Source organism: Protopterus annectens, chromosome 5.part0 (assembly GCF_019279795.1).
Source record: "Protopterus annectens isolate FY-2018-M chromosome 5.part0, PAN1.0, whole genome shotgun sequence".
Classification (NCBI taxonomy): domain Eukaryota; kingdom Metazoa; phylum Chordata; order Ceratodontiformes; family Protopteridae; genus Protopterus; species Protopterus annectens.
In genome coordinates, this window is record NC_056735.1 from 372,295,374 (window position 1) to 372,322,199 (window position 26,826).

Genomic DNA, 26,826 nt, shown 5'->3' on the forward strand with positions numbered 1-26,826 from the left:
GATCTTGTCTACTCAGTCTAACTGATTTCTTCAATAGGGTACCAAAAGCTGAAGATAGAGCCCACTCCTCCCACTCTGCTTAGCTGGACCTGGCTAAAGGCTTCAGTACAGTGCAGGTATCGGTGACAGTCTTACAAACTTATCCTCATTTGTACATCATCTGATGTGTAGCCAAATGGCTCGCAGCCAGGCTCTATGCAGTTAGGACTGGTGGCACCTCTTCCATACAGACAAATGTCATCAGTAGAGTTCTTCATGGTTAAGTTTTGAACTCCCTGCTATTTGGTATCTACTCTCCCCAGTGTTCATAGGTTCATACTAGGCTATCTGCCCAAGGGCATTTATAAGCCTAGCCCATAGTTATGTGGCTTTCGCCACCCCTTTAGTTTGAATAAAAACTATGCCTATCATTTTTCTGTGCCTCTGTCAAGCTGTGACACTGAAGCAATCCCTGGGGTATATCTGCGATCTCCCATCCATTGGTCAAGATTCCTCTTGAACAAGGCCAGCGAGGTGCTCTGCCTCACATGTACCGGGATTTTGTTCCACAGCATAGGGAGTCTCTGGGTGATGAATCTGTCCCTCCAGCATGTTCTATTTATAACCATGTCAAGGTTTAAGTCTCCCGCCCTTGTGGTTCTGAGGGATCTAGATTTTTTGAGGTGAAGCATATTCATCAAATCTGGGTTTGACATGGCCTTATATGTCAGGCACAGGTCACCTCTGAGCAAGCGGTATGAGACTGAATAAAGCTGGAGTTCTTTCAGTCGGGCAGCATAAGACATATTTTGAGACCCTTTATCCTTTCGGAGCGGAAATTTTGGGGTCTTTCTAGCTGCAGTAGGTGTCTGGTCAGATACATTCCAACAAGAGCATTGTACTCAATCATAGGTCTAATGAGAGATGAGTACTGGGGACGATGACCTCCCTTGATCTAGATGTGAATCCCTTCATGATCAGGTGGGCGATATAGAAGGTTTTCCTAACTACTTTAGCAACATGAGTGTCAAGCGAAGGCTACTGTCAACTTGGGTCCCCAGATCCCTGATGACTTTTTCTGTGCTCAGTGGATTGCCACCTATATGGTAGCTAGGGGTAACCTTGTTTTTCCCGAAGGGTATGACTATGCATTTTTTGGCGTTTAACTTCAGGCCATGGCTCTGGCACCAGTTATCCGTTTCTGTGAGGCCCTTCTGGAGGATATCTGTGTCAGATGTGTTTTCGACTATAGCGCCCAGTTTGCAGTCATCTGCAAACTTTATCAGCCATAACCCTCCTGTGTTTGCTTGTACTTCAGAAAAGTAGATGCCGAACAAGAGTGGACCCAGGACTGAGCCCTGTGGGACACCACTTGTGACAGGCTTTGAGTCTGACATGGCTCCAGCAACTCTGACCCTGTGGGTTCTGTCACTTAGCCAGTTTGCAACCCATCTTGTGATGTATGGGTTTACATTCAAGCTGATGAGTTTTTCGATGATACCCGAGTGGGGTATTGTGTCGAAGGCCTTTGCCAGGTCGAGGTAGGCTGTATGGACTGCCTTTCCCTCATCAATGGCCTTGTTGACTGTCTCGAAAAAGTCAACCAAGTTTAAGAGGCAGGATCTGCCTTTGACAAAGCCAAACTGGGTTGGATCCAAAGTCTGCAAGTTCCTATGTCTTTATTTATGAGTTCCATTATGATCCTCTCCATGGCTTTGCAGATAAGGCTTGTCAAGCTAATGGGGCAGTAATTTCCAGGGTCTGTGGAGGCACCGCCCTTATGAAGTGGGACCACAGTCGCCGGGCGCCACTCCTTGGGTACGTATCCTGAGGTGAGGCTAAGATTAAACAGCTGTCCTAACTGTGGGTTTAATTCCTCGTTTAGTTCATGAAGCACACAGCCGGGGACACCATCCGGTCCCATGGATGCTGTGTTTTTTGCCTTAGTGAGGGCAGTTCTCACCTGGGCGTTGGAGATGTTTGGGGGCTACAATCCTCTGGAATAGATATCTCTCCTTTTGGGGGGGGGAGAAGTTTGCACTGAACCTGTCAGCCAGTATGTTAGCAATGTGTGCAGGTTCAGTAATTTTCACATCATTTTGAACTAATTCTGAGCATATCTGGGAGTTTCCTCCTAGGTTTCTAACATAGCTAAATAAGGCATTATGATTGTCTTTAGAGTCCTTGGCGATTTTTCTCTCAAAATTTGCCTTGGATGATTTTATGAGAGCTCTTAGTTTTTTACTTATAATGATCAAAGGTGTCTTACCTTTCAAGGATTTTGCTCTATCTTGTAGTAGCTTCCTCCTTTTGTTGTAGAGCTTGTTTATGGCTGGGGTCCACCAGACTGGACGCTTGCCTTTGGTACAGAGAGTCTTAGTTTTGTTTGGGATTGCCTGATCCATGCAGTCCTGTAGGTGCTGGTAGAAGGCATTTGTAAGTGATTCAGCAGTTTGAGTAATGTTTACCACTGGCTCAGGGGCCTTAAAGGAGACCACACTAGTTTTTAGAAGTGTGAAATCGGCTTTTGAGAAGTTTTTCACTGTGGTCTTTTTTTGTTTCAGGTGGGGGCGGGATGAGGACCTCCAGCGAGATTAGTTTATGATCTGATCTCACCAGTGAGGGGTATACTTCCGGTGTTGAACATTTTGATCCCATGTTCGTGATGATGAGATCAAGTATGTTTTCTCCTCTTGTGGGGATGGTGACTAGTTGTTCCATGGCATTTGAGTTTATGAACTCCAGGAATCTTTGGGTTAGAGTGTTCGGGCTTGAGTAGTGTTCCCAGTCTATATTAGGGTAGTTGAAGTCACCTAGTATGATGGTGTTTGGAGATTTATCCCCTCCAATGTTTTCAGGAAGGCCATGTGAGGTTCCTGAGTTTGAGAGGGTGGCCTGTAACATGCTACAAATTGCAGAGCAGTCTTGCCTATGGTTAATTGCACCTGGATGGTCTCCGATGCATCGTGCGTTGCCACCAACCTTGAGGTGTGGGTGTCCTTTATGAATATGGACACCCCCCCCCTCCTTTCTTGGTGTTGTCCGGATTTTGGGGCCGGAACGCATGATACGAGGTGAAACCTGTTAGTGCTGGGGTGCTCTCAGGAGCCTTGAACCAGGTTTCTGTCACAGCACAGACATCGATGTTCTCCATATTGAGAAGGGCCTCGAGTGCGTGCATCTTGAGAGTGAGACTTCTGGCATTGAGCAGCATTACCCTTAGGCAAGGTTAAGGCAGAAGTTGATAATCTACAGCAGGCAAGGTTAAGGCAGAAGTTGATAATCTACAACTTAATCAGTTTGTTAATGACTGCAAACTGCCACCAAATGCTCCCCATTACAGACTCCCATCCTTCAATGCAGGCCTGATCAAGCAAAAGCCTGGGGTACCAACCAAGGGCTGAAGTTTTAACACCAAAAAGTATAATGTGTTCTTCTTTGGCCGAAAAGCACTTTATAGCTCATACTTTATTAGACACCCCCAATTTAAAACTGGTTCATCCATCAGGAATCTGGGTACATTAATCAACAACAAATTGTCCTCTGACCACCATGTGTGTCAGCTGTAGGTAACAAATTTTGGCACAGTTAATTTCCAAAGGCATATCCGCTAGAAATAACTATACTTGACTCCTCATAATACAAGATCCCTTTCAGCATGTACTTCTCTAAGCATCTTTTCCAACTTGAAATGCACCAGAGTCCTAAAAAAATTGGACTAAGCTCCCTAAACAATGCAAATAAGTTAAAAGCCCGCTTACTATTCTCTGTCGCATACAGGCTCCTTTGAGGTGATATAATGATTACCCTTTTTTGCCATGAAAAAATTCTACCCTGTTTGACTTCCACCTATACAAGACTAACAAAATCACATATGCCCACATCAATGACCTCAGTTTTCATTGACACAATCAGAACTTTCTGGTGTGACTGGAAATTAATCCAAACTATTTCCTGTTTATGGAATAAAATAATTAGATACATCAAAGCAACACACTGGCTGCCTTTAAACTAATCTGAATGGCTGGATGGGTAATTGTAAAGTCACTCTGGGGTGTCTAGTACAACACTCCTTGACTGGGGAGTCTAAATTACTCATAGTACATGGATTAACTGAGCTTCAGCACCGTAGTCCTATCATACATCTACAAACCTATAAGGTGGACTTGATCAGCATGTCTTCGTCACATCAGTGTGTGAAGAATCTTACTTCAGTGGAACCCAGAACATCCAAAATATCTAAATCATTTGAGGTGTGCTCTCTTACTCTTATTAACATCGAACACTGTACTCATCCCTTGTAACATTAACCACCTGAGTTGTTTTAATTTTACTTTAGAATGCTGAGCTTTATGCAATAAAATAGTGTTTGAATACTGTATAAATCTCAACAGGATATTACCACATAATTACCCACTGGTACAGCTACACAATCTGAGCCACAAGTGTCACTTACATTTTCCTGCCAAACTCAAAACTGCACAGTAATTAAAGAAAGGGCTGGAAGGTGGAGAAAACAAAATCATTACTTTGGAGTTAGACTTTAAAAAAAATCAGTAAAAATATAGTAGTACGGAATGAACTAAGGAATCAGTAGCATTTGCTGTACTGTACATAAACATTTCACTGGTATTACTGCTTGCAAGAAAATGAATATAGTGCTGGACAACCAACGCACACAAGACAATATGTATATAACATTAAAGTAGCTTAGGCAGATTTAAGTATTATCCAACACCTGAAGACACTCCATGACATTCTGCTGTATTGTAACAGTGCTCTCATTCAGTGCAGCCTTTCTTGACAAATGCTGTCAGTTTTGTACTGCTGTTCATCTTCTGTCGCACACCTACCTGAACACCAGTGCACACAAAGCAATGTGGAGTCTTAGACATTTGGATACGGGGGGATTCTAATGTATACCTTTGTCAGTCTCAACTACAGCGACACGTCAAATGCAAGCATTTCATCACCTTTTAAGCCAAAAAATGTAAATCAGTCTCTAAAGGACATCATTTGTTGTCACTGATTACAAAATGCTGCACAGTGCATGTTCCGAACAGTCTTTACATCTATGTAAAAAAGCACCTTTGTGGGTAATTATTATTGTTGCAGTTATGAACCAAGTTTTATTCACCAGCTAAATTTTAAAAAGCTTTATTAAAAGCTTTCATGTTTAAATACTTGTTTACATTTAGAAAACTGGGCATCAGAAAATGAAGGTTTTTTTATTTCGTCATCAAACTTTCTATAATTTGGAATATGTATATACTATATACTGCATTTTTCTACAGTTCTCTTGTACTGGGCCATGACTGAAGAGGATCAGTAGACCTATGCACTTACCCGTTTATACTTACCCGTTTATCAAACTGAAGACAGACAAAATAGACAGATGAATGAAAAGAGGAAAAGGAGTGATAATAACAGAGACGCAGTGCTGTCCTGAACAAGGGAGTGAAGGTCTGACACTAGACTGCCCATCCAGGGAGAAGGGAAGCAGTCCAGTCTGCCATTGCATGCACTCTTGTAGTTAAATGGGAGTGCAGTGCACAGTACACATGCCAGAGATGTGCTTTGGCTCTCATCTGACAAGCTGTGATTAGTAGTTTTCAGTGGAGGTTGGGTGACAGCATGCAATGTGCCGTAGAGTGGAAGGCACAGACGGGCTTCATGCAAACAAGCGCCCATCATCCCCCTGTGGGGTGAAGATTTACACAATAACTAGACAAACCTTGACAGCTGCTTAGATGACAGTTCTCCTGCATATGCCTCTTGCCCTAGAGTGGAATGCCACCCAAGAAAGGAAAGGAGGAGTCAACTCTCAAGGAAGGGCAGCTGACTGACAGGTGGCTGGAGGATAAAATACATACAAATTTATTTACTTGTTTGCTTATTTAGTTTTGCTGGATTTGCAAATAACCAATCTAATTTAAATGTATCTTATGTGTTACTTGTGAGCATATTATTATGCTTAACATCACCTGTAGGAATAAAGCCTTGAGTGAAACCTATACAACCATGGGTCAATTAGCAGCCAGAACAACACATAAGCCATGAAAAGATCAGCGTGAGTGGCAGATACCATCTCTCCCTCATTCCTGCTATAGGAAGCTGGATAAATCCCACTGCAGCACCACACTCTGGAGGAGGGTCCAGAAATACATTCCCTATGCACAGCGACACGGGGGGAGAGGGTATAACGACAGCCAAGGAGCACCTGTAGTCTATGCACAGTGACACGGGGGGAGAGGGTATAACGACAGCCAAGGAGCACCTGTAGTCTATGCACAGCGACACGGGGGGAGAGGGTATAACAACAGCCAAGGAGCACCTGTAGTCCAGCTGAGCTTTGTAGCTGTGCAGAAGAATGCACTCATCCTGGATTTGGCACTACTCTGCATCTAATGGCTAACAGAAGGATCGTAAGCTCAGCATGCAAAAATCCCAGATGTCAACAAAGGGTGCCACTGCACTGAGACCACCCTGACGTCCCTACTTGGCCCATGTTATGTGAGCCCTCTGCTCCTAGGATGCCACTTTCCTAAGGGTGGCGGTTCAGAGTAAACTGGAGCTTTTGGGCAGAGGAAGAGGGGATTCTCAGGGTGAGACTTTGTCCCAAAAAATATTAAAAAAAATACGAGTTTATGGTCTATTTTAACAACTTCTTTCTGAAGTCATCTCTGATGCTTTATGAAATCTAATCTAACTCAACAGGTTGCATGAACCAATGTATGACATTTCAGCATTCTACTGCATTACCTTAAGTGTATTAATATCCAAACCGTAACTCTGGCAACTATCAGAAATTATTTTAACAATGACATAAAGCAGTACAATCTGGTATTCTATGAACAGTTAGCTGCATAATATTTAACTTTGTGCATGACACTTAAAATAAAGGAGATTATTATCCAAAGTGTAATGGTGATACACAAGCTGGAAGCTAGCAATCCACAACATTGAAAAATGTTTCATTCAAATAATCACATAAACACCCTTATTAAACATAGCTATTAATTACTTTTACGTTCAGCAATGGTGATTCTCTGCTCTGGGATTCTTTTTCTTAGGTGGAGTTATATTTTTGCAACACTGCAATCAATCAAATAACTACACTGCTCTATGGTAAATCCTTACTGTCATTTAATAAATGGAAGTTCTGTTTCATAGCAACTGTGTTTTAATAATTATTATGGACTTAAATTCTTCTTATTTAATGTTAATCTAAGAACCTAATATAAAGACTAAATTCAAAACCCCAGTTGTATAACATACGTCAAGATCTAGGGCTAATAGCCTAGTACCTACCTATGAACCTATAGGATACTCAAATACCATTTAATTTCACTCTTTGTGACCGATTAACGGCACCCCCAATTCCCAATACTCCCACCTTGATGTTTAGCAATGGGTTCCACAGAATGGCAGACCTGTAGCAGAAGCTGTCAGCCTGCACGCTGTACGACTTTAAAGAGCTGGCTCATGCCTTCACTTGAATGGTGACGAAGTGTCAGACTGTAGAAAGCAGGATGAATTACTATGCTGTAAAAGCTTCCAGGCGCATGCCGTGTATAGGAGTGAATACTAATACGGAGCTCAAATGGAATTCGGCCTATTAGATTTGTGAAATGTCAGACACCATTATAAACTAGCAAATGAAATTCTTCTCTCAATTACCACACCATAGGAAACACACGTTCTGAGGTCCTAAATGACACATTTTGAAAATGTATAGCAAGGATTACAAAAACTCAGTATGCAAATTCTTCTGGGTTTTTCAGCTAATGTGGAAGATGCAAAACACACAGTTCACAAAAGCATAATATACAAAACTGAAACAGAAAGGTTTGTTTTGCCATATTTCATGGCACATTACATTTCAGTGATGAAATCTTCCAGTAATCTTAACTGCTATTTAACACCTGATACACCAACCATATGATAAGAGATATGGCAATAACACAAAAAAATTCAGAAATAATAACAGAACCTGGTATAAGGCAACTTAAGAAATGTATGTTACAAAAAAAAATGCAAACTGATTATTTTGCATAACAGCTGTACATCATCACACCCTTCAGTTACTGTTTTCTATTTCTACACTGAACAGTCTACACTTTCAGACATGTAGTGAGATAAATAGAGCTATAGGAAACCACCACATTGACCAAACAGTGCAAATGCTAACAGAGAAACAAATATTTGTCACTAGAATATTTGTCAAACAAACAGTAGCCTTATGGCTGCATCAAGATTTAACCCCTCAAGACATGACAACAGATATTAGTAAGCCTCTTTTGGGAATGTACACTGCAGATCGTAACTAGAGGAGATCTGTATCCCTGGAAATTACATACTGTGTTATAATTAAGAATGTTATGATGGTATACCATGACAGGATATGTGTAACACATTAACCATGGCAGGCAGGGTGTAGGCAAATAAATGAATTACCGGCAACTCTGCCATGGTATAGCAAGGTATGCGTAAATACATGACTTGATTAAACAAAAACCTGATGTAAGAAAGCAGAGTGTCAGTGAACCCATGAATGATTCAAATCCCTGCCATGGTACATTATTACACAATGGCATAATTTAGAAATGTCAGATATTTTCTAAGACAACATTACTGCATCATTCCTACTTCTTTCCTCTTGCATACCTATGTCCTGACACAAGCAAGCAGGGGCAGCTCATGATAAAGATCCTGAATAACACGGTGACACGTTTCCCCACACACATCAGAAAAAAATAAGACTAATGCAAAGCACAGGAGTGAGTTGTTGTGTCGTTCGGCTTTTCCCAGTTAGGGGTCGCCACAGCGGAATTCCGGTCTGCTAATGATTGGCAGTAGATTTTTACGTTCCGAGTTGCCAGCCCTGACGCACAACCTTCAACGAAGATACGCCCATTCATGCACGTCTCTACACAGAAGAAGCTTTAGCTGAGAATCGAACAGGATGTCTTACTGTGAGGCGACAACACTACTGCAGCACCACCACCGCAGTTGTATTTCATAAACAAGTGAGATATGTTTTATTATTAGTGACATTCACCTGCTGAGGATTTCTTGAATGTAAATAAAATGTTTGAGATATGACTTGTCATTTTTCTGCAATAAAAACAGGATCTGCATTAATGTCTTTTAACTACACTGAGTAATGTCTCACTATGGCTACTGAACTTGCAGGATGAGGGAGTATATTGAGTTTATCCCAAAAAACAGAGCACTGTAATTCAGTGGGAGGGAAATGCTTCTCACTGTATTACTGATTTATTCTCATGGGAGTACACGTAACACAGAACAAGAGACCGTTACTAGTAAATAAATCACTAGATAAACTATTCAGTATATCATTCTGTTCTGAAGAACTCCTCTCCAGAAGCATACAGGTGGGACTTATTAAACGGTAACTAAACATGGTGCAAGGCCTACATCAAAACCTTAAAAGTGAAAATACAGCAAAATGTCTTCAATATATGGGCCCTGTAAGATGGTAGAGTCGGGGTTACAAAGACATATATGCCTCATGGGTAAAAACAAGGCAGTCTTAAAAGAAAGTGTTCTGGAATAATTAGGCAGCATGAGAATGTAGACTCAGACATACGACAAACATATGTAACAGCATCTTAAAGGAAAAATAAGAAAAAAAATATTCAAAACCTCATAAAACAAGTTGTCATGGCAGGGAAACAGAATCAGAAAGTAGGGAAATACCATTTATTTCCTACAACACAGTTTTTCTTTTCTATGAAAAACAAGGAGGAAACAAAAGGTCATTTTTCATGTGAATTTAAATGCTGGTAAGGTCTCAGAATGCCTAATTCTTTGTGTAGAAGTCCAGCTGAATAAAAGTAAAGCAGCACCAGGTACACTACAGTACATACATACATACATACACACATTTACAAGAAAGATACAGACAAAAAGCCATTATTTTACAATGTGGTAGCTCACACCAGTGTGTGAAATGCTAATCTTTGTCGTTCTGACTCCCCGGATGTGTTTATTTTGCTTCTGATGAGCTGACTTCTGTGCTGAAGTAACACTTTTATTTGTGCTGTATAACGTACTTTTATGCAATGTGTTCTTGCAGTTATTTGGGTAAACTTTCAAACTGATAATAAATGTGTAAACATTAAAATAGGAGCTCTGCCCACTGGGAAGGTTAGTCAGAAAATCTAATTCATATGAACTGCCATGCAGGTGCAGTTTTTGAATGAAATAATGTACAAAATTAAGAGGGGTAAAGGAAATTACACCAATGTTAAAAAAATACGTGAAAGTACAAAAAGCTTAAAAGGAAAGTGCTGAGATGATAAAGAAGAAAGGCAGCTTTCGTCACAGGTAAAACAGGGATTAAAGACTTACAGCGAAATAACTAAAATATTGAACTGTAACAGAACTAGCACACAAGTAGCAACAAATAACTAATATGTGTCTGAGAATCACAGTCACTCTGCCTTCTATGCAAGTTGATTTATGTACTAAGCAAGGCTGCCCTGATTCCTACAGCACCTTGCTGCTTAGAAGTGCAGGCTATGTCTACCGAGTAGGTCTGGATACAGTACTGCATGCAAATGCAGTTGTGGGGTGTATGGCATATGCTATTAGACTTCATTAGCATGCCAGTGCACTGCTATACAGGCAAGATTGCTAACTATGGAGATTCACAGGCATCTGTCAAAGACAATCTCTGTGCAGAGCTGTGCACAAACGTGTAAGAGGATGAGGTACTTTATCTGTGTACACCTATATGAGGTACTCTATCTGTCTACACCTATGCATTTCAATGGGGAGAATCTTCACAGGGTTCTCAGACTGTCTTAAGGTGTACAGGGAAGTCTCAGTGTCTGACAGGCTATGCAAGCTTATGCCTGTGTGCACGCGACTATCTGTGCAGGGAGTATGACTGTGTGTGCGTATGGTCTTTTTCACTGGACAGAAGATTCTGATTAGTGCAGAATTATGCTTTATGGCAATGATGCTATAATTAGTCTCCACTGTCTGAAAGCAACAGCCAGGGTTAAGTACAGTAAAGCAAGCTGTGTACATGTCATAGTATACTGCTGTGCAACTGGGTGTGGGTCAGCTAGACGCCTGCATCACCTACTACTGCAGGATGGAAGTTTGCTCAACTGACTCAGTTGTTTAAACTCCCCATGTAAATCAATAATCATGCAAGTTCCTTTTTAATTCATTAGAAAGCTAGACTAATGTGCATAACCATGAATCAATCCTATTTTAGAACAGTAGTGCAAATCAGCTTGTGTGCACAGTGTCAGCTGGGCTGACTTCTAAATGCAAGCAGGAAGAGTGAAAAACCATGGGGAAGTGGCAGAACCTATGAAGATGACAGAAGTGATGTGAATGAATGGCAAACATCAGGAAAGAGTACAAATGTTTACTACACATAACCGCACAAGCACTAGAAGGTCAAGGCAAATCTCCATTAATTTATTCTCTAATTACCTCTTTAACCAGTGCAGGGTCACAAGAGAGATCTATCTGGGCACACAGTGGCTGCAGGGCACAGAAACTTGTCCTGTAGAGGGAGCTAGACTACTGTGAGATGCACATACATACTCACCCTGCACTCTGGACACACACACCTGTGGGCATGTCTACAAACGTACATTTACACAGATTTTTAAACGGTACATCTCCAACACAAGGGAGGAAAATGAACCACATAGCAAAAGTCCACATGGACCAAGACTGTGCAGACTTCACACAGAAGGCACTCCAGCAGAGAACTCCTGGACTCCTGAATATAGTTAACCAATAGGAAAATTAACGATACAATATGATTGGAATATACACATACTAAAACTCCAAAACAAAACTAGAAATACTTGGTGTAGAATGGATCATCTTAACAACTTGCTAATAGCAAGATTGACCCAGTAGTCAGGAACTTACAGACACACACAGATAATAATCTAGCCTTTGATCATCACATGTTTACATTGGTGAGGAAATCATTCTATGTTGCGCAACTTATAAACAAAGGTATGTCATCCAAGTCCAAGGAAGTCATTGTTCCACTGTATTCGGCATTCATCAGATGTATCATTGAGTACAATGCCCCCTTTGGTATGTACCTAACCAGACATAGCCAACAACCGGAATGTCCACAGAGGTTCCTCACTAAAAGAATACAGGGCGTAAGTAATATATCCTATGGTGACCGCCTCAAGGCCCTATCCCTGTATTCTGTTTACTACTGGCTTTTGAAGGGAGATCTATGCTGGTACACAGGGCATTGTCAGACCCCACTCTGATGGACCTCCTGCATATCCACAAAACAAACTGTACCAGAATTACCAGTTCTAAAGACTTAAACCTTGCCTGTGATACAAACAGGACCTGCTGGAGAGATAGGTATGTATCCCAGAGACTACCCTGTTAACAGGCTCCCCCCATCCATGTGAAGCAGAGCTACTCCCTAATCCAATTAAAGTGCAACTTGGACAACTGGATGGGAAACCAGAAATGTATTCCTGGTTTGGCACCTGTGTCTCTAATGCAAACAGGTAACCTGTAAATGGTTCATCTCCCAGGCCCATGCTTACACTTATCAAGGGTGTCATAACTTGTCAGAGATTCGGGATGTATGGCTAGGCTTAAAAAGATCCTTGTGGTCGTTAGCCTAGTAAACACCCATGAACCTATAAGAGATGATCTGAAACACTAACTAATGGCAGCCATCATATCTGGAAAGTAGTACAAAAGGCAAGGTTATTATTTTATTATCCATACTCTGTAACAGCATCAGTGATAAAGTTAAAGGAGTTGCTACTTACAGAAATCAGAATTAAATACTCTGAATCAAAACTGAAATAAACCCAGAGACAGTAACGGCCACAGATCAGAACTTGCATTGGTAACTAGCTGACATCATTAAAGGAGGAGCATTAAGAAATGAAACTAGTGTACATCTGTAGATGTGGTCCTTGTAAGTTTTGTAAGTCTTTGTAAACTACAGCAAATGTCTGCCTAAATGGTAACAGAAACCAAGAGTGCTTAGATTATTAAAATGCTTCTAGAATACAAGGAAACTGACCTTCTCTGCAGATAACAATCATCAAAATAGGCATATATGACTGGAAGGGATGGTAACAACTACAAAATAGTCAAACATACACTACGTGGATTTTAATGCAAAAAATCAAAATAATGCAGGTAGGTTACAGAAGTTCATGTACAGAGCACCATCTTAAACAAATGCCATTGGCCAACAGCAACAAAAAGACACCAAAAAGTTATCAAATCAAATCAATCTAAAATGGTCAAACAATATGGAAGGGATGGGATATTCCAGATTACTACATATTTAGACAAATCGTTTTAAAGTGCCTCAGGAAAAAATAAAAAACTGCACCCGTCTCAGTCATCCTTGCATAACATGATTATTCCCAAGTCAGATCAAACTCCTTAACTATTGCTGTAAGCTATCACATCACTTGTTTACTTATAACCCTACGAAACTTAATATCCTTTTTCTGAAATTGTCTCCCTCAGTCACAGAATAAAACATAATCCATACTTCTCTACCTGATGTTAATTATAAATCCCAGAATTCCCATTTTGTATGTATATACCTCACTTTTCTCACCATGATAATCTCCTCTGTGCTGAAATTCACAAAGTACTCTTATTCATTTCATAAGTATATGGATGTCTTGTATGCAAACTATACTCTCTCTTCAGCTATCTTGTATTGTAAACAGTATTCCGATGTGCTCCTGGACTGTGACGGAAGTGCGTAACACACTATTATGTCATTTTGCCTTCACCTACAGCTGTACTGTACTATTCCTAACAATGTCAAATGGCAGTCAAACTCCTTACAGCCCTCATTCTGTCATACATCACACATTGAGACAGTGGCAGGTCCAGGGCACTAAAAATATTTATCTACATGAAAGGAAATCCAGATTGTTTTTCTAAATTCAAAATGCTACTGACATTTCTAGTGTACTACAATATACCTCATCTTAACTTATGGATATAAAAGAGGAGATAAAAATTTGAAAAAAAAATTAAACAAATTTAAAAAGACTTTTGTAAGCCTGAATTCATGTACTCCATTGCACCCCATGTATTACTGTCTCCAGATACGCAATATAATAAATCAGTCACCACCAAAGACAAATAAGCAATGCCAAATAAAACCATTTTTCTATGCAAAACAGTTGCCTGTGCCTGATGAGTGAAATGTTACTGTAGAAGATTAGCGTGTCAAATATGAAGCAAAATAATTAAAAATGTCCACAAAATAAAAAAAATTCAGTGTTAGGCACACTCCTTACCTTCTGTGCTTAGACCTGGGCTTGAAGTGAACTTCGCTACATCGACTATCTTTACAGCAAACTGTTGCCCTGTTTCCCTGTTTATACATCTTCGCACAACACTGAATGGGCCCCTGAAATAAATAAAAGTAGAAGTTCAGATGAATTGCCAACAAAGACTGTACAGTGCAGTATTGAAAGTATTACAGGCAATATGAATAAGACAGCTTTTTTAAGCATTTATGTGCCTGTCTTATTAACCATTTCATTAACTCTTCCTCCCAGAAAATGTGTGTTAAAACACTTAAAATCTAATCCTAAAAAAAAAAAAAAATGAATGTGAACTCGCTTAAACACATATTTGCTTTGGAGAACTATGTAACAGTAGTACATCCTACTTTGACAACTTGAGAAGAAATCCAAGCTTTATAAAAAGAAAATATACACACTGAATGTAGGTTAAGTTATTAGTCCAATAACACAAGAGGTCAAAAAATTTACATATCTACCTATCTCTCTCTCTCTCTCTGTGTATATGTATATATATATATATATATATATATATATATATATATATATATATATATGTGTGTGTACGTGTGTGTTTGTGTGTGTATGTACATATATATATATATAAAAATATAAATATATATATATATATATATATATATATATATATATATATATATATATATATAAATGGGTCTACTTCATTTCACCTAACTTCCAATTCACTGACTCCCATTTGACTGAGACCAAATGACTGAAATTTCATTTCACTGACACTTCATTTCACTGACAGTTCATTTGACTGACAAGTATTATTAGCAAGAAAATGGAATATGCCCCTTTCCCCACTGTAGTGCGACCCTGGAGTTAGAATATATAGTTGGAGGTGTGTGGGGGGCACAGCCCCCCACAACGGGGGGTGTGGGGGGCCAAGCCCCCCACTTACTTTTCTTTTACTAAGCAATATTATATCAAAACTTAACAATATCATATGAAATGAAGTGGGGGGATGTGCCCCCCACACCCCCCAACTATATATTCTAACTCCAGGGGCGCACTACAGTGGGGAAGGGGGCATATTCCATTTTCTTGCTAATAATACTTGTCAGTCAAATGAAATTTCAGTGAAATGAAAGTCAGTGAATTGGAAGTTAGGTGAAATGAAGTAGACCCATATAAATATATATATATATATATATATATATATATATATATATATATATATATATATAAATATATAAATATAAATATATAAATATATAAATATATATATATATATATATATATATAGGATCCATTCTAAATCTTGAAATACTGAAAGATTGACTTTCAGTATCCTGAGACTAAAATATCGAAAGTGCAGTTAACTGAAACTGCACTTTACCGAGTGTTACATTACCGAATCTGCTCTTGGGGTGGTGTGTTGTGGTTTGTGTTTGTGCTGCATTTTAGCTTGGGAGTGAGATATGGCGGATGATGTGTGGCTGTGTATGGAGATTCAGGTAAGTTGTTAGTGTTTAAGGGTTTTGGGTAGGGTTTTTTGTTTTGTAGTGTTGTGGGAAGTTTTGGGAGTTGGGTGGGTTAGATGGGTGAGTGTGTGTTACTGTTGAAGGCGGTGTGTTTTCTGAATGTGCAGTGCGTACGTTTTTTGTGTGTGTGCGTGATCGTGTATGAATTATGTGTAGGGTGCTTAGAGGTAGGTTTTTTGTGTCTTATGTGGTAGTGCGACCTTGCAGTTGATAAATATAAGTAGCAGGACATGGGGGGGTGCAGGGGGGCTTGCCCCCCCTGCTTATGCACAGGTTTTGTAGGTGTGTTGTGTGCGTTTGGTGCTTTAGTAAAGGTTTAGGGGGAGGTAGCGTTTGTGATGTTGTGGTGGAGATTATATTACAGAACTGAATGTCACTTCCTGAAAATTCGGTATTTTGAATTTTTGGTATAGTGACATTCGGTATTGTAATATTTCAGTACAGTGGGTGTATGGTCTTTCAACATTTCGTGATTTAGAAGTAGATTAGAAGTAGACTCATATGTGTGTGTGTGTATTATATATATATATATATATATATATATATATATATATGCGTGTGTGTGTGTGTGTGTGTGTGTATAAATATATTATTTTATAACACATAGGATGACATACTGTGTCACATGCACCTTATGTTACTGCAAACAGAAGGCTGCTGCCAAGTAAAAACTCACTTGACTTAATCTACTCAAAGTATTGTACATTAATTAGAAGCTTTATAGAGCTCTTAAACAACTATGTGCAAAACTGCAATGCTACTGAAATTATATCAGTTTTAAAAAAATCAAGCCTGGCTCTTACTAGCAAGATGGGTTTTACATTTTCTGATCTTCAAATCAATGAATCATACAGATTTCTATTTCAAAAACTATAAAAAAAGAAAAGAAAAAAAAAGAAAACCATAAACATATCTTTGAAGTAAATAAGGTTAGGCTACCTATCTGTAACTCCCAACAAAAGTGAGTGTGTCTCTGGTACAGCTGACTTGCTAGAGACTTGAAAGCCCAGTTCTAAGAGTGATATTTAAGGGTAACTCTCTGCTCAGGGGATGAAAGGGGGGGGGGGGGACTTACCAAAGTACCACTCCTAATCTCTAGGAGTTCATATATCTTGTATCATAACTGGGTATGAAGTCCAACAAGAAAGTGAATAGTTAATTAGAAGACAGGGGTCTTCCATACAATATACTCTGACAGCTCAGGGGTCACTTTCTGTTGGCATTCTCTTACCTATTTAAAAGTAACTTGTGATCTACAGTCTGAATGCAAGGATGTGAGGTTGATTACAAAACAATTAATTTAACTAAACCAGACACACACACACACACCCACCCACCCACACAAAGATCCAGCCTTCTACTTACTGAATGCCCGAAAGTTTCCTTGGTCAGAAAGTAATGTTGCCATTGAATTACGAAAAAAAAAAAAAGACTACAAAGATTTACAAATTTCTGCCATTTCAGCAATGTTTACCGTATTAGAACACTGATCAAACGATGACAAATTCCAGGCACAGCCTAGTTTACATCAAAATGTAACAAAACAAAACAATATACAGTATACAAGTAACAATGGTTTAAATTTGTAAGTATAGGAAATCTGATGACAAAAGTACAGCTGTGTAAAATCTTACCATAACAGTAGATGCTCTCTTCATTGTTGCAGTATTCTTCATAGAAGGGATCTCCGGTCAGGAATAGCCCAACAGTGAAGAGGACAGCTACTGTTATGTTAAGATTTTACACAACTATACCGTGTCCTTCCATACCACTGCTGCTGTATTCTTCACAGTAGGGAGAGTACAAGAGCTAAGAGGAAGACTGGGATGAGGAAGGCACAGAAGAGCCCTCTACAAATCAATGTAAAATATCCCTGGCAAAACCCATTCAGGAAACATCCAACAAGCCCTTGAAAACGGCCCAGAAGAGGCAACCGTCCTAGTAGAATGTGCCTCTGTAGACAAAAAGACATTTGCGATGAAAAAGAAATGGCCTTAGAAATCCAGTAGGAGATGGTTTGCTTGGAAACAGCTAAACCCAAAGTCATGGGATGAAAAGAAACACAACGTTGCTCACACTTGTAAACAGCCTTTGTTTTATCCAAATACTAGCTGAGTTGTCTATGCAGGTTCAACATGTGAAGAACTTTCTCAAAGACAGACTGAGGAGAAGGAAAAAAGAAAGCAAGTTGAACAAACTGATTAAGGGACAACTCATTAACTACCTTGGGCATAAAAGAAGGATTAGTATGAAGAGACACCCTGTCTCTGTGGAAAATTAAAAAAAAGAGGAATGTCTGTAATAGCCTGAAGTTCAGGTACTCTCTTGGCAAAAGTGGGAGCCAACAGCAAAACAGTCTTCCAAGTACAAAGTTGGAAAGGAAGCTGAACCAACAGGTTCAAAAGAAGCCTGAGTCAGTTTTTCAAGTACCAAACGGAGGTTCCAGAGAGAAGGAATAGGCTTTCTCATAGGCCTGACATGAAGGATGCCTTTAAGAAATTGCTTGACCTCAAACAGAAGCGCAAAGGGGGGGGTTCAAGTGCAGGCAAGTAGAAAATGCTGACACGTGAGCTTTAACTGAAGAATATGCCAAGCCAGAATGGAGCACATCACACAAATAAGTGAGAACCAAGGGAACCCCGACTGAAAATGGATCTTGATGGCAAGACAGGCACCAAAACAGAAAATCTTTTCCATTTAGACATACACGATTTTCTGGTACTGGATTTCCTGGTCTCCTGCAGAACCCAAAGCAAATCCTCAACAAAGAGGTGCTTAAAGGAGATCAAAAGCCTATCAACCAGTGTCATTTGAAGAGTGGGCAGGTGAGGATGGATAAGAGATACCTTGTGTTATGTGAGAAGATCCAACCAGTAAGGTAATTTGTGATGATTGCCCCTAGTCAATGAAAAAGAAGGGGAAACTAATGCTGTATGGGCCAAAAGGGAGTCATCAACAAGATCTTAGGAAAGTCCTGCCTGATCTTTGTTTAGAACTCGTGGTAGTTGAGGAAGAGTAGGAAAAGCATACAGAAACATTACTTTCCAAGGAAAAGACAAGACATCCACCTTTCAAGTCAAAGGACTTTGTACTCTCAAACAGAATAGAGGCAGCTGTATCTTCAAGGAGGAGGCAAAAATAACTACTGGGGGAATACCACACCACTATGGAGTATGTCCAGAAATGCATCTCTACAAAGCATCCATTCATGAGCCTGTCTTCTGGACCTGCTCAGACAGTCTGTCACTAGACTGTACTCTGAAGGAATGTAAACCACCTGAAGAGTCACTTGATACCTGATAGCCAGCTCCCAGGCCTGAAGAGCTAGTCTGCCATACAGATAAGACCTCACACCTCGCTGCTTGTTGATATACCACATCACAGTGGTATTGTCTGTGAAGATTTTCAGAATGCAGGGGAGAAAAAGGGAATGAAAGGCTTGTACAGCTAGAAGCAGAGCCTTCATCTCTTTTATGTTGATATCATCTGAGCTCTGATGAGGAGGCCAGATACCCTGGATTTTCAGAAGGCCACAAGAAGCGCCCCACCCCTGATCTAAAGCACCCTTATACAGTTCCTGGGTAAGAAGTGGAGCTTGAAAGGGTAGTCCCAGATTTTGAAACAGTTGCCGAATCCACCACTATTGGGAATTCCAGACGGAGGCAATGTCGTAGCCACACTGATTTCAGGTACTATTTGAGCTTCCTCATAAAGATCCTGGTGAGAGACAGCATGGGAATGGTGGAAGCCATAAACCCCAAAACCCTAAGAAATTCCATGGCTGTGACAGAGGACAAAGAAAGAACAGACTAGAAGAAGGTTATCAGACAAAACCTTGGGAGCAGGAAGACAGCCCAACATGATCACAAGTGAACAAAATAGGAAAAAATAAACCCCAATGTTGCAATTATCTGAATACAGCATGGTAACCAGCACAGCAGAAGAGAGTTCAGACTGATGTTCGATAATGGCGTTCTGACTGATGGCAAAGAAGTTCTGAGTATTTGTGTCTGTACATCCCTTTATGCCCTATGTGGAGAGCACACGCATGACGTACGGCACCTGTAAGATCTAAATGTTTTGGTACACCGGACGGACACTGTGCTATCCCTGGCAGGAAATCCCTTGTGTGAAGAATACTGCAACAATGATATGGAAAGACCAACATAAATACATTCATCCTCTAATAAACCACATATATGTACAGTTATATATGTGGAATAGTAAATGGAGAATAAAATTTAAGCAGGAGAAGTACAAGTGGTGGAAATATGACTAGTAATTGCTAGGTTAGAAAAGCTAACTTATGCCACTAAGAAGAAAGAGAGGATTAGATTTATGTGTTGTGGGTCTACAGCAGTAATGCTGTGGTAATCTGAATCAATGAGTGAGTTTATCAGGTGAATCAGGTATATGGGAAGCACAGGTACTAAGCAGTCGAAGAAATCAGTTTAAGAGCTATGTCTTTTAGATGGCCAATTTCATTCAAACTGTTTTAGTAAGTATTGCTTGAACTATGGCCTGAACTGGGAGCATTTTCTGTGATATGTTAAATCATGAGGAAGTGACTGCCACAGTTTTTGGGCCAGTAAAGCAAAGGCTAGTAAAGGGCAGTTTGAGAGGAGGGGGCTGTAGGAAGGGAGGGACCAGATCCAGCTGGAGTTCTTAAGTTACACGTTTCAGTGGCAGGAAAACTACTGGAAGAGAGAGGGGAAGGAGTGTGAAGTCTGAGCATTTTGAAGAGTAAGAAACCAAGATGATGATGATTTGATCTGTCTTGTACTGGAAGCCACTAAGCCTTTGAAAGAATAAGGCCATGGTGTTCATTCCACGGAGAGTTAGAAATGAACTGGCCTATTTTATTGGAGGGGTCTGAAGGTTGGCAATGTTTTTGATAGACCAATGCAAACAAGAGGAGACATTACTAAAGTTGGGCAAAGAGGATGCCTTTCTCTACTGCAGCCCTTGTCAGACGCTAGAGAAACGGAGATATTTTGTTGGCTCAGGACAACAGATTGTTGATATTGGCTCTCAACTTTTCTATGTACTCAAAGGTTTAGTGATTGGTCTAGCTAGATACTCAAATATCTAAAAAGGAAGTGCCAATTTCAAAGGGATTGTTATCACAATCAAGGATATTAAAGGATTGGAGGGGATCTGGATAATGTTTTATAGGTGCCAAATAACATGGCACTGAGCAGTAGTTTACTCATATTCATAAATATATGAGGCACCAGTAGTGTGCAAACTATGTTCCGTCTGTCGTGACATCATTACCATCATTCATAAACGTGGATTGTGCCAACGACATGCAGATCAGTACTTTTACTTATGAATCATGCACTGGAGTGTACAGTACACACACATGCACACATACTATGCATATTAGTGTCAGTTTCTGCAGCATGGCTGTAAAAGGCATTCTAAGGAATCATGCAAATAAAGTACTTTGCTTCTCTGGAGCCAAGTACTCTTACAAGGGAATGCACTCCAGTATTCAGGCATAAAGATAAAAACACATTGGACCACAAGACTGAGACAGCCAAACAAACCTCCCTGTTTCCACTTTACAAACACATCTCCACTTCCAGGTGTAAGGCTTGCAATAAAGACACCAAAAATGTAATCACTGTGTTAGCTTTGCACACACAGACCTTGCACAATGATTCAAGGTACTGCTATAAAAAGGCATGAAAATTAAATAGCAAGTACTACTAACGGTGTACATTAACATGCTGGGTTACAGGTAAATTCACACAACCTCCAAAAACATCTTTTTTATGCCAGTACACATACAAATATGCAAATAAACATGTTATCGAACAAGTGCAAACATTCACTGAAATAAATACTTCTAGCTCTTGTCAGAGGCATCATTAAAATTAAAACACAATTCCACTCTCAAAATCACAACCACTACAACTTCTGTAAAGACACCAGAAAAAATGCATATTCCAAGAATATACTGCAGTAATAACAGAGTCAAGGTACGTCAAATGTAGGGTTTGAACAGTTCCCCACACACACAGATCTTACCAAGTGCAGAGTGCTGCTATCTGCAATCTTCCATAGTCGTGGACAAGAGTAAGTCATAGAAAAATATTCAGCCCAGTGCCTACGACTGTGGACCACTGTTTTAAACACAAGGGGATCCATCTGAGTGAGTTCTCTCATTGGCTGGAGTGCTGCAGCGCATCGCTGATGTTGGTGGGGGCAGCTGGTGTGATAGCAGGATAGAGTGTACCATAGTGGCCTGCATTACTGGCAGCAGTTTGCTACCATACACAACTGTGCTTTACTTAATTGGTTTTACAGTTTGTCCCAATGCTGTTACTCAGCTTTGTAATTCTAAACAAACACGTGAGCATAAGGGGAGGACTGTTCCCATCAGCACAAACAGCAACTGTAGGTACACAGCTCTGGTCTTGTAAGTCAGTATACAGTTGTGTGCTTTATGAACTCATGACATTGCACAGGGGTCAATTAGCATTGATGCACTGTAAAAAGAGTACTGTGACTACATAATCCAGATGAAGCCCTATTAATGAATCAAACAGGGCTCAGGTACATGTTAAGACCGCACACAAGCCTCCCATGACTGCACACAATGTTTATGAACAGGACCCACTATCCAGCCTAACCAGGAAGTCAAAAGCAGCATGAAGCTTACCTAGTGCATTTTTTGCAGCCTCTTAAATAGAGGTGATGTCTTACATGCGATCTAATTTTGCAACACTATAAGCAGTTTAACATAGAGTTCCTCTAAATGGTAATGTTCATACTTAAATTGTCAGCAGACTCTCTTGAAAGACAACTCAACCACCGCTCTTGTCAGTCTGTGATGAACTACAGTCAGCAGCCACCCCATACAGGTAGGCAGTAAATCACATTGATTATGTAATCACCCTCAGTGGATAAGGCAGGCAGAATAATACAGCACTACAGAATCTGCACTGACCAACTCAGAGTGGTGTGCTTTTTCCAAAATATTCAGCTCAGTGAGTGCTGCCATATCAGATGCTACATACAGCTGAACTGTCTATGCAGAAAAAAACAACAGTACATTCTTTCATATATATGTGTGTATAAGGCCAGTTAAAATTCTGCATCCTTTTTTGCATCCCTTTGAAACTTGTACTTTAACACTTTTAACAATCATGAAAGAAGTTCATTCCAATTACGCTGTCCATTTATTAAGCTATATACTCCATGCATCAACCTATAATAAAATATTGTTGTGCATATAACACATTTGCTAAAAACAATACAAACTTGACAGCTCACAATATGTTCAACAACACACAAAAGCAGCTCTATCCTCCCAAAGAACAAAACAAAAACAAAGGACACAGAACAGTGCAGTATTTTCTGATCATTTATTTTTAAGTCAAATATACCTAATAAAAAAAAAAACTGCGGTGGTGGTGCTGCAGTAGCGTTGTCATCTCACAGTAAGACGTTGTCCTGTTCGATTCTCAGCTAGAGCGTCTTCTGTGTGGAGACATGCATGAATGGGCGTACCTTTGTTGAACGTTGTGTGTCACGGCTGGCAACTCAGCACGTAAAAATCTACTGCCAATCATTAGCGGACCGGAGTTCCGCTGTGGTGACCCCTAACCAGGAAAAGCCGAAAGACACAACAACATACCTAGCAAAAAAACTTCTCCTCTCCAACTGCAACTAAAACTAATAAACTTAAGCTTTTCCCAAACACTTTGCATTTCCTTTGAGCTAGACCACGGAGAGCTACAGCTATTTTTTTCCAGTTCTGCTAACCTAGTGTCCAAGCATAATTCTCTCAACTGAAGGCTCAACTTGGGTGTCACTCTACTCATTGAGGGCAAACTTTTTGAAAGTTCAGTTTATCAAGTCTGCCCCCTACCAAAGTGGCGCATCCTGGAGTTTCATGCAGTTCCATGACCTTGCAGAGAGCACAGTCTTCCACACCTACCTTGCACACATAAAAATCTTCTGGGGTCACACCTGTCTGTGAAAGAAAGCATCTCAGATTGATGCATACTAAATTCCTTCAATGGTCTCAAACATTTAGGCATGCAAAAGCTGAAAATATGAATGCAGTCCCATTGATCAGCACTGGACTGGGGCTACCTCTCTCATCTTGTGGTACAAGAGTCACTTGGAAAATGCATGTTATATAAATCATAAGCATTTTTTACTTTAATTGGCTAGAAGATAAATCACCGTTACTACTTTTTTCTTCTAAATTTCCACAGTAATATCAGAATGTGCTGCTACCGAAAAGACCCCCCAAGTGGTCAACAGTTCCCTAAATGTCCAGAAGAAAAAAAAAACACAACTGAATGCAATTAACCCATGACAAGAAAAAAAAATACTAAAGGTTATATGCTATGGGGTGATGTATAGAGAGCACTGGAGGCTTACAATTTTTATTTAATCAGGTATGACTCACTGAATGCTAATGCCTCTGTTTAGGTATGCTTCAGAAGTATCGAGCCTAGACAAAAGACCTTTGAAGCCACAAAGCATACATGTGAAAGATGTAGAACTCAAACCAGGAGAAGTAGGATACAACTTTTAGAGTTTACTATTTGTTTGTTCCAGAGAGCCCAGTATTGTCCTAACCAATATGTTTGATAATTCATGAATGATTAAAGAAATTACTATTTCAATTAGGGTGGCAGACACCTGGAAGTTCATGTGAAATGGAACAAAGAAAAGCATACAAAGCAGAGAAGAAGCAGTTGGCCCCGACAACAAGAACCATTCACCACATCATCTGCCTTGTTCTATTAAGAAGAGAAAAGTAATTCTCCTAGATTCAGTCAGGAAAATATAGTGAAGCTTAAGTTAGATATTATTTTTCTTTATTTGTCTGAGTGTGGCTATCGGTTATTTTCAATATTTCCTGTTATATGAATTCTGTGGTTTACTATAAATATATATTCAGCATTTTCATGTTCTTTTACTATTAAATACATTTCAAACTTTTATTGTGGCTGGTCATTTTAGAAACTATTTAACCTTTGAGAGTGCTTATATTTATTTGGTGAAACACTGTGTGGGCCACTCCTGAAGGCCTAACTGTCTTGGTCAACTACTACCATTTGTATTAGTATTAATATTACACAGTATCCTTTGTCAAGAGCCTTTGAGTAGCTGATTCTGAAATGTTTGGTGGCGGTGATAATGACCTTATACTCTTGGCAGAAGGGGCACAGCAGATAAATCTATACCAGCCTTTCCCAGGTGTTTGTGTGTGTAAAAATCAAGTTTCACAGTGTATGTGTGTAAAATCGAGTCTCACAGTGTGCATGTGTAAAATCGAGTCTCACAGTGTGCATGTGGAAAATCGAGCATCTCAGTGTGTGTGTGTGTGTGTGTGTGTGTGTGTGTGTGTGTGTGTGTGTGTCAGCTACTTGAAGCAAGGACATGAAGCACTGGGTTCACAGAGAGGATGCTGGAAGACTTAGCTTATGCACTCAGCTGAGGACCTAACCCTACAGGTGTACCAGTGTGGAGTCTTACTGGAGACCTGGAGGAAGAAAGATATTGAGAAATCCAGACCCCGGGGTTAGTGTGTTCCTTGTGTGCACTTGAGGGAAATTGTGCTTGATGCAGAGAGGTTCGCATCTGGAAATACTGAGTGTATCCATTTGTATTCCAAGTGAACATCCCTCTCCAATGTCAGTGGTGAGGATTCAGGCTCCTTGATTACTGGCCCAGCAAGGGGTCGTCACAGTGTCATAGACTTTAATGGATTGCCCATAGTGCATGCAAGTGTTCCCATCCTTAAAGTCTATGAACGCAATCAGCAGTATCCTTCAAGTGATATCAGTATCCTTCAAGTGATATCAGTGAGGAATACAACAGAATAATGTGGGTGTATACTTAAAAGTTTACAAAGCTTTTTATTAAGAAATCACCCACATAATTTTGGGACTGGAAAATACATCACAGCACTAGTTTGGAAGTCCCACGATGTATGGGTAAACCTGTAACAGAACACGTCAATGATTCTTTAAGAACGTTCCAGACAATCACATATGGAAGTACTCACCAGTACAAGTTCATAGGTATTTATTAGGCTATCAACCACCAAGGACTTTATAAGCCTAGCCATGCAAAACAACCAAGTTTTGTTCTTGAGTACATTGAACACTCTTATGGTGAGGGTACATTAGTGGGGAGGTAACTAGAGGTTATGTGTGTGTGCGGGGGAGGATCAAAGACATAGGTAGTCAGACCAGGGGTGAATTTATGATTTCCCATACAATGATCAAGGTTTCACTTGAAAAGGATCAGGGCTGAATTCTGCTTCACGTGGATGGGGAGCCTGTTTCACAGTGCGGGAATCCTTTGAGACACATATCAGTCTCTCAGGCATATTTTATTTATGTCGCAGGTAAAGTTCAGGTCCTTGGACGTAGTGTTCCTGGTGCTGTTTGTTTTGGAAATGTGCAAGAGGTCTATTAGAGGGGGGGTCTATATTATAATCTCGAAGTTACGGAACATCAAATACAATATGGTTGACACCATATTATCGAAGTTCCGTAACTTCAAAAAAAAAATTTTAAACATCAAATACTTACCCTAACTGGCTTAAGCAGGGGGACAAGCCCCCCTGTGCCCCCTACACCCCCCCACTACTTAAATATACCAATGCCGAGATCGCACTTTAACACAGTATGGTGCGGAAAGGGAAGATTTCCCTTTCCTACACTGTAGCACAATCTCGAAGTTGGTATATTTAAGTGTAGGCTTGCCCCCTACCTACACTCATTAGTTTTTTTTTTGTTCTACATTTTTTTTTACTGTATTTGATTGTTTAATTGTTCGATTAATAAAGTTCGATGTTTATGCATTCGAACCATTAAACATTCGAGATTATAATACAGACCCCTATTAGAGCTGGGTCTGAGGATGCTTTACATGCCAGGCAAACACCACCTCTCAGTAACCTGTAGGAGACTGAGTAAACAGACTTAATTAAAGGATTCTGTGTAGGACAGGGTACTCATACCCTAGAC

At 40.0% G+C, this 26,826-nt stretch overlaps 1 protein-coding gene across 7 annotated transcripts in view; it reads right to left on the reverse strand.

Annotated features, from left to right (window-relative positions):
- CASK (calcium/calmodulin dependent serine protein kinase) overlaps positions 1-26,826 on the reverse strand; it is a 4,132,188-nt gene that overhangs the window by 3,428,626 nt on the left and 676,736 nt on the right. For all 7 annotated transcript variants that reach the window (XM_044072334.1, XM_044072332.1, XM_044072333.1 and 4 more), the window contains exon 2: positions 14,301-14,413. In XM_044072334.1, coding sequence (XP_043928269.1) covers positions 14,301-14,413 — 113 coding nt within the window. The remainder of the gene's footprint in view (positions 1-14,300; positions 14,414-26,826) is intronic.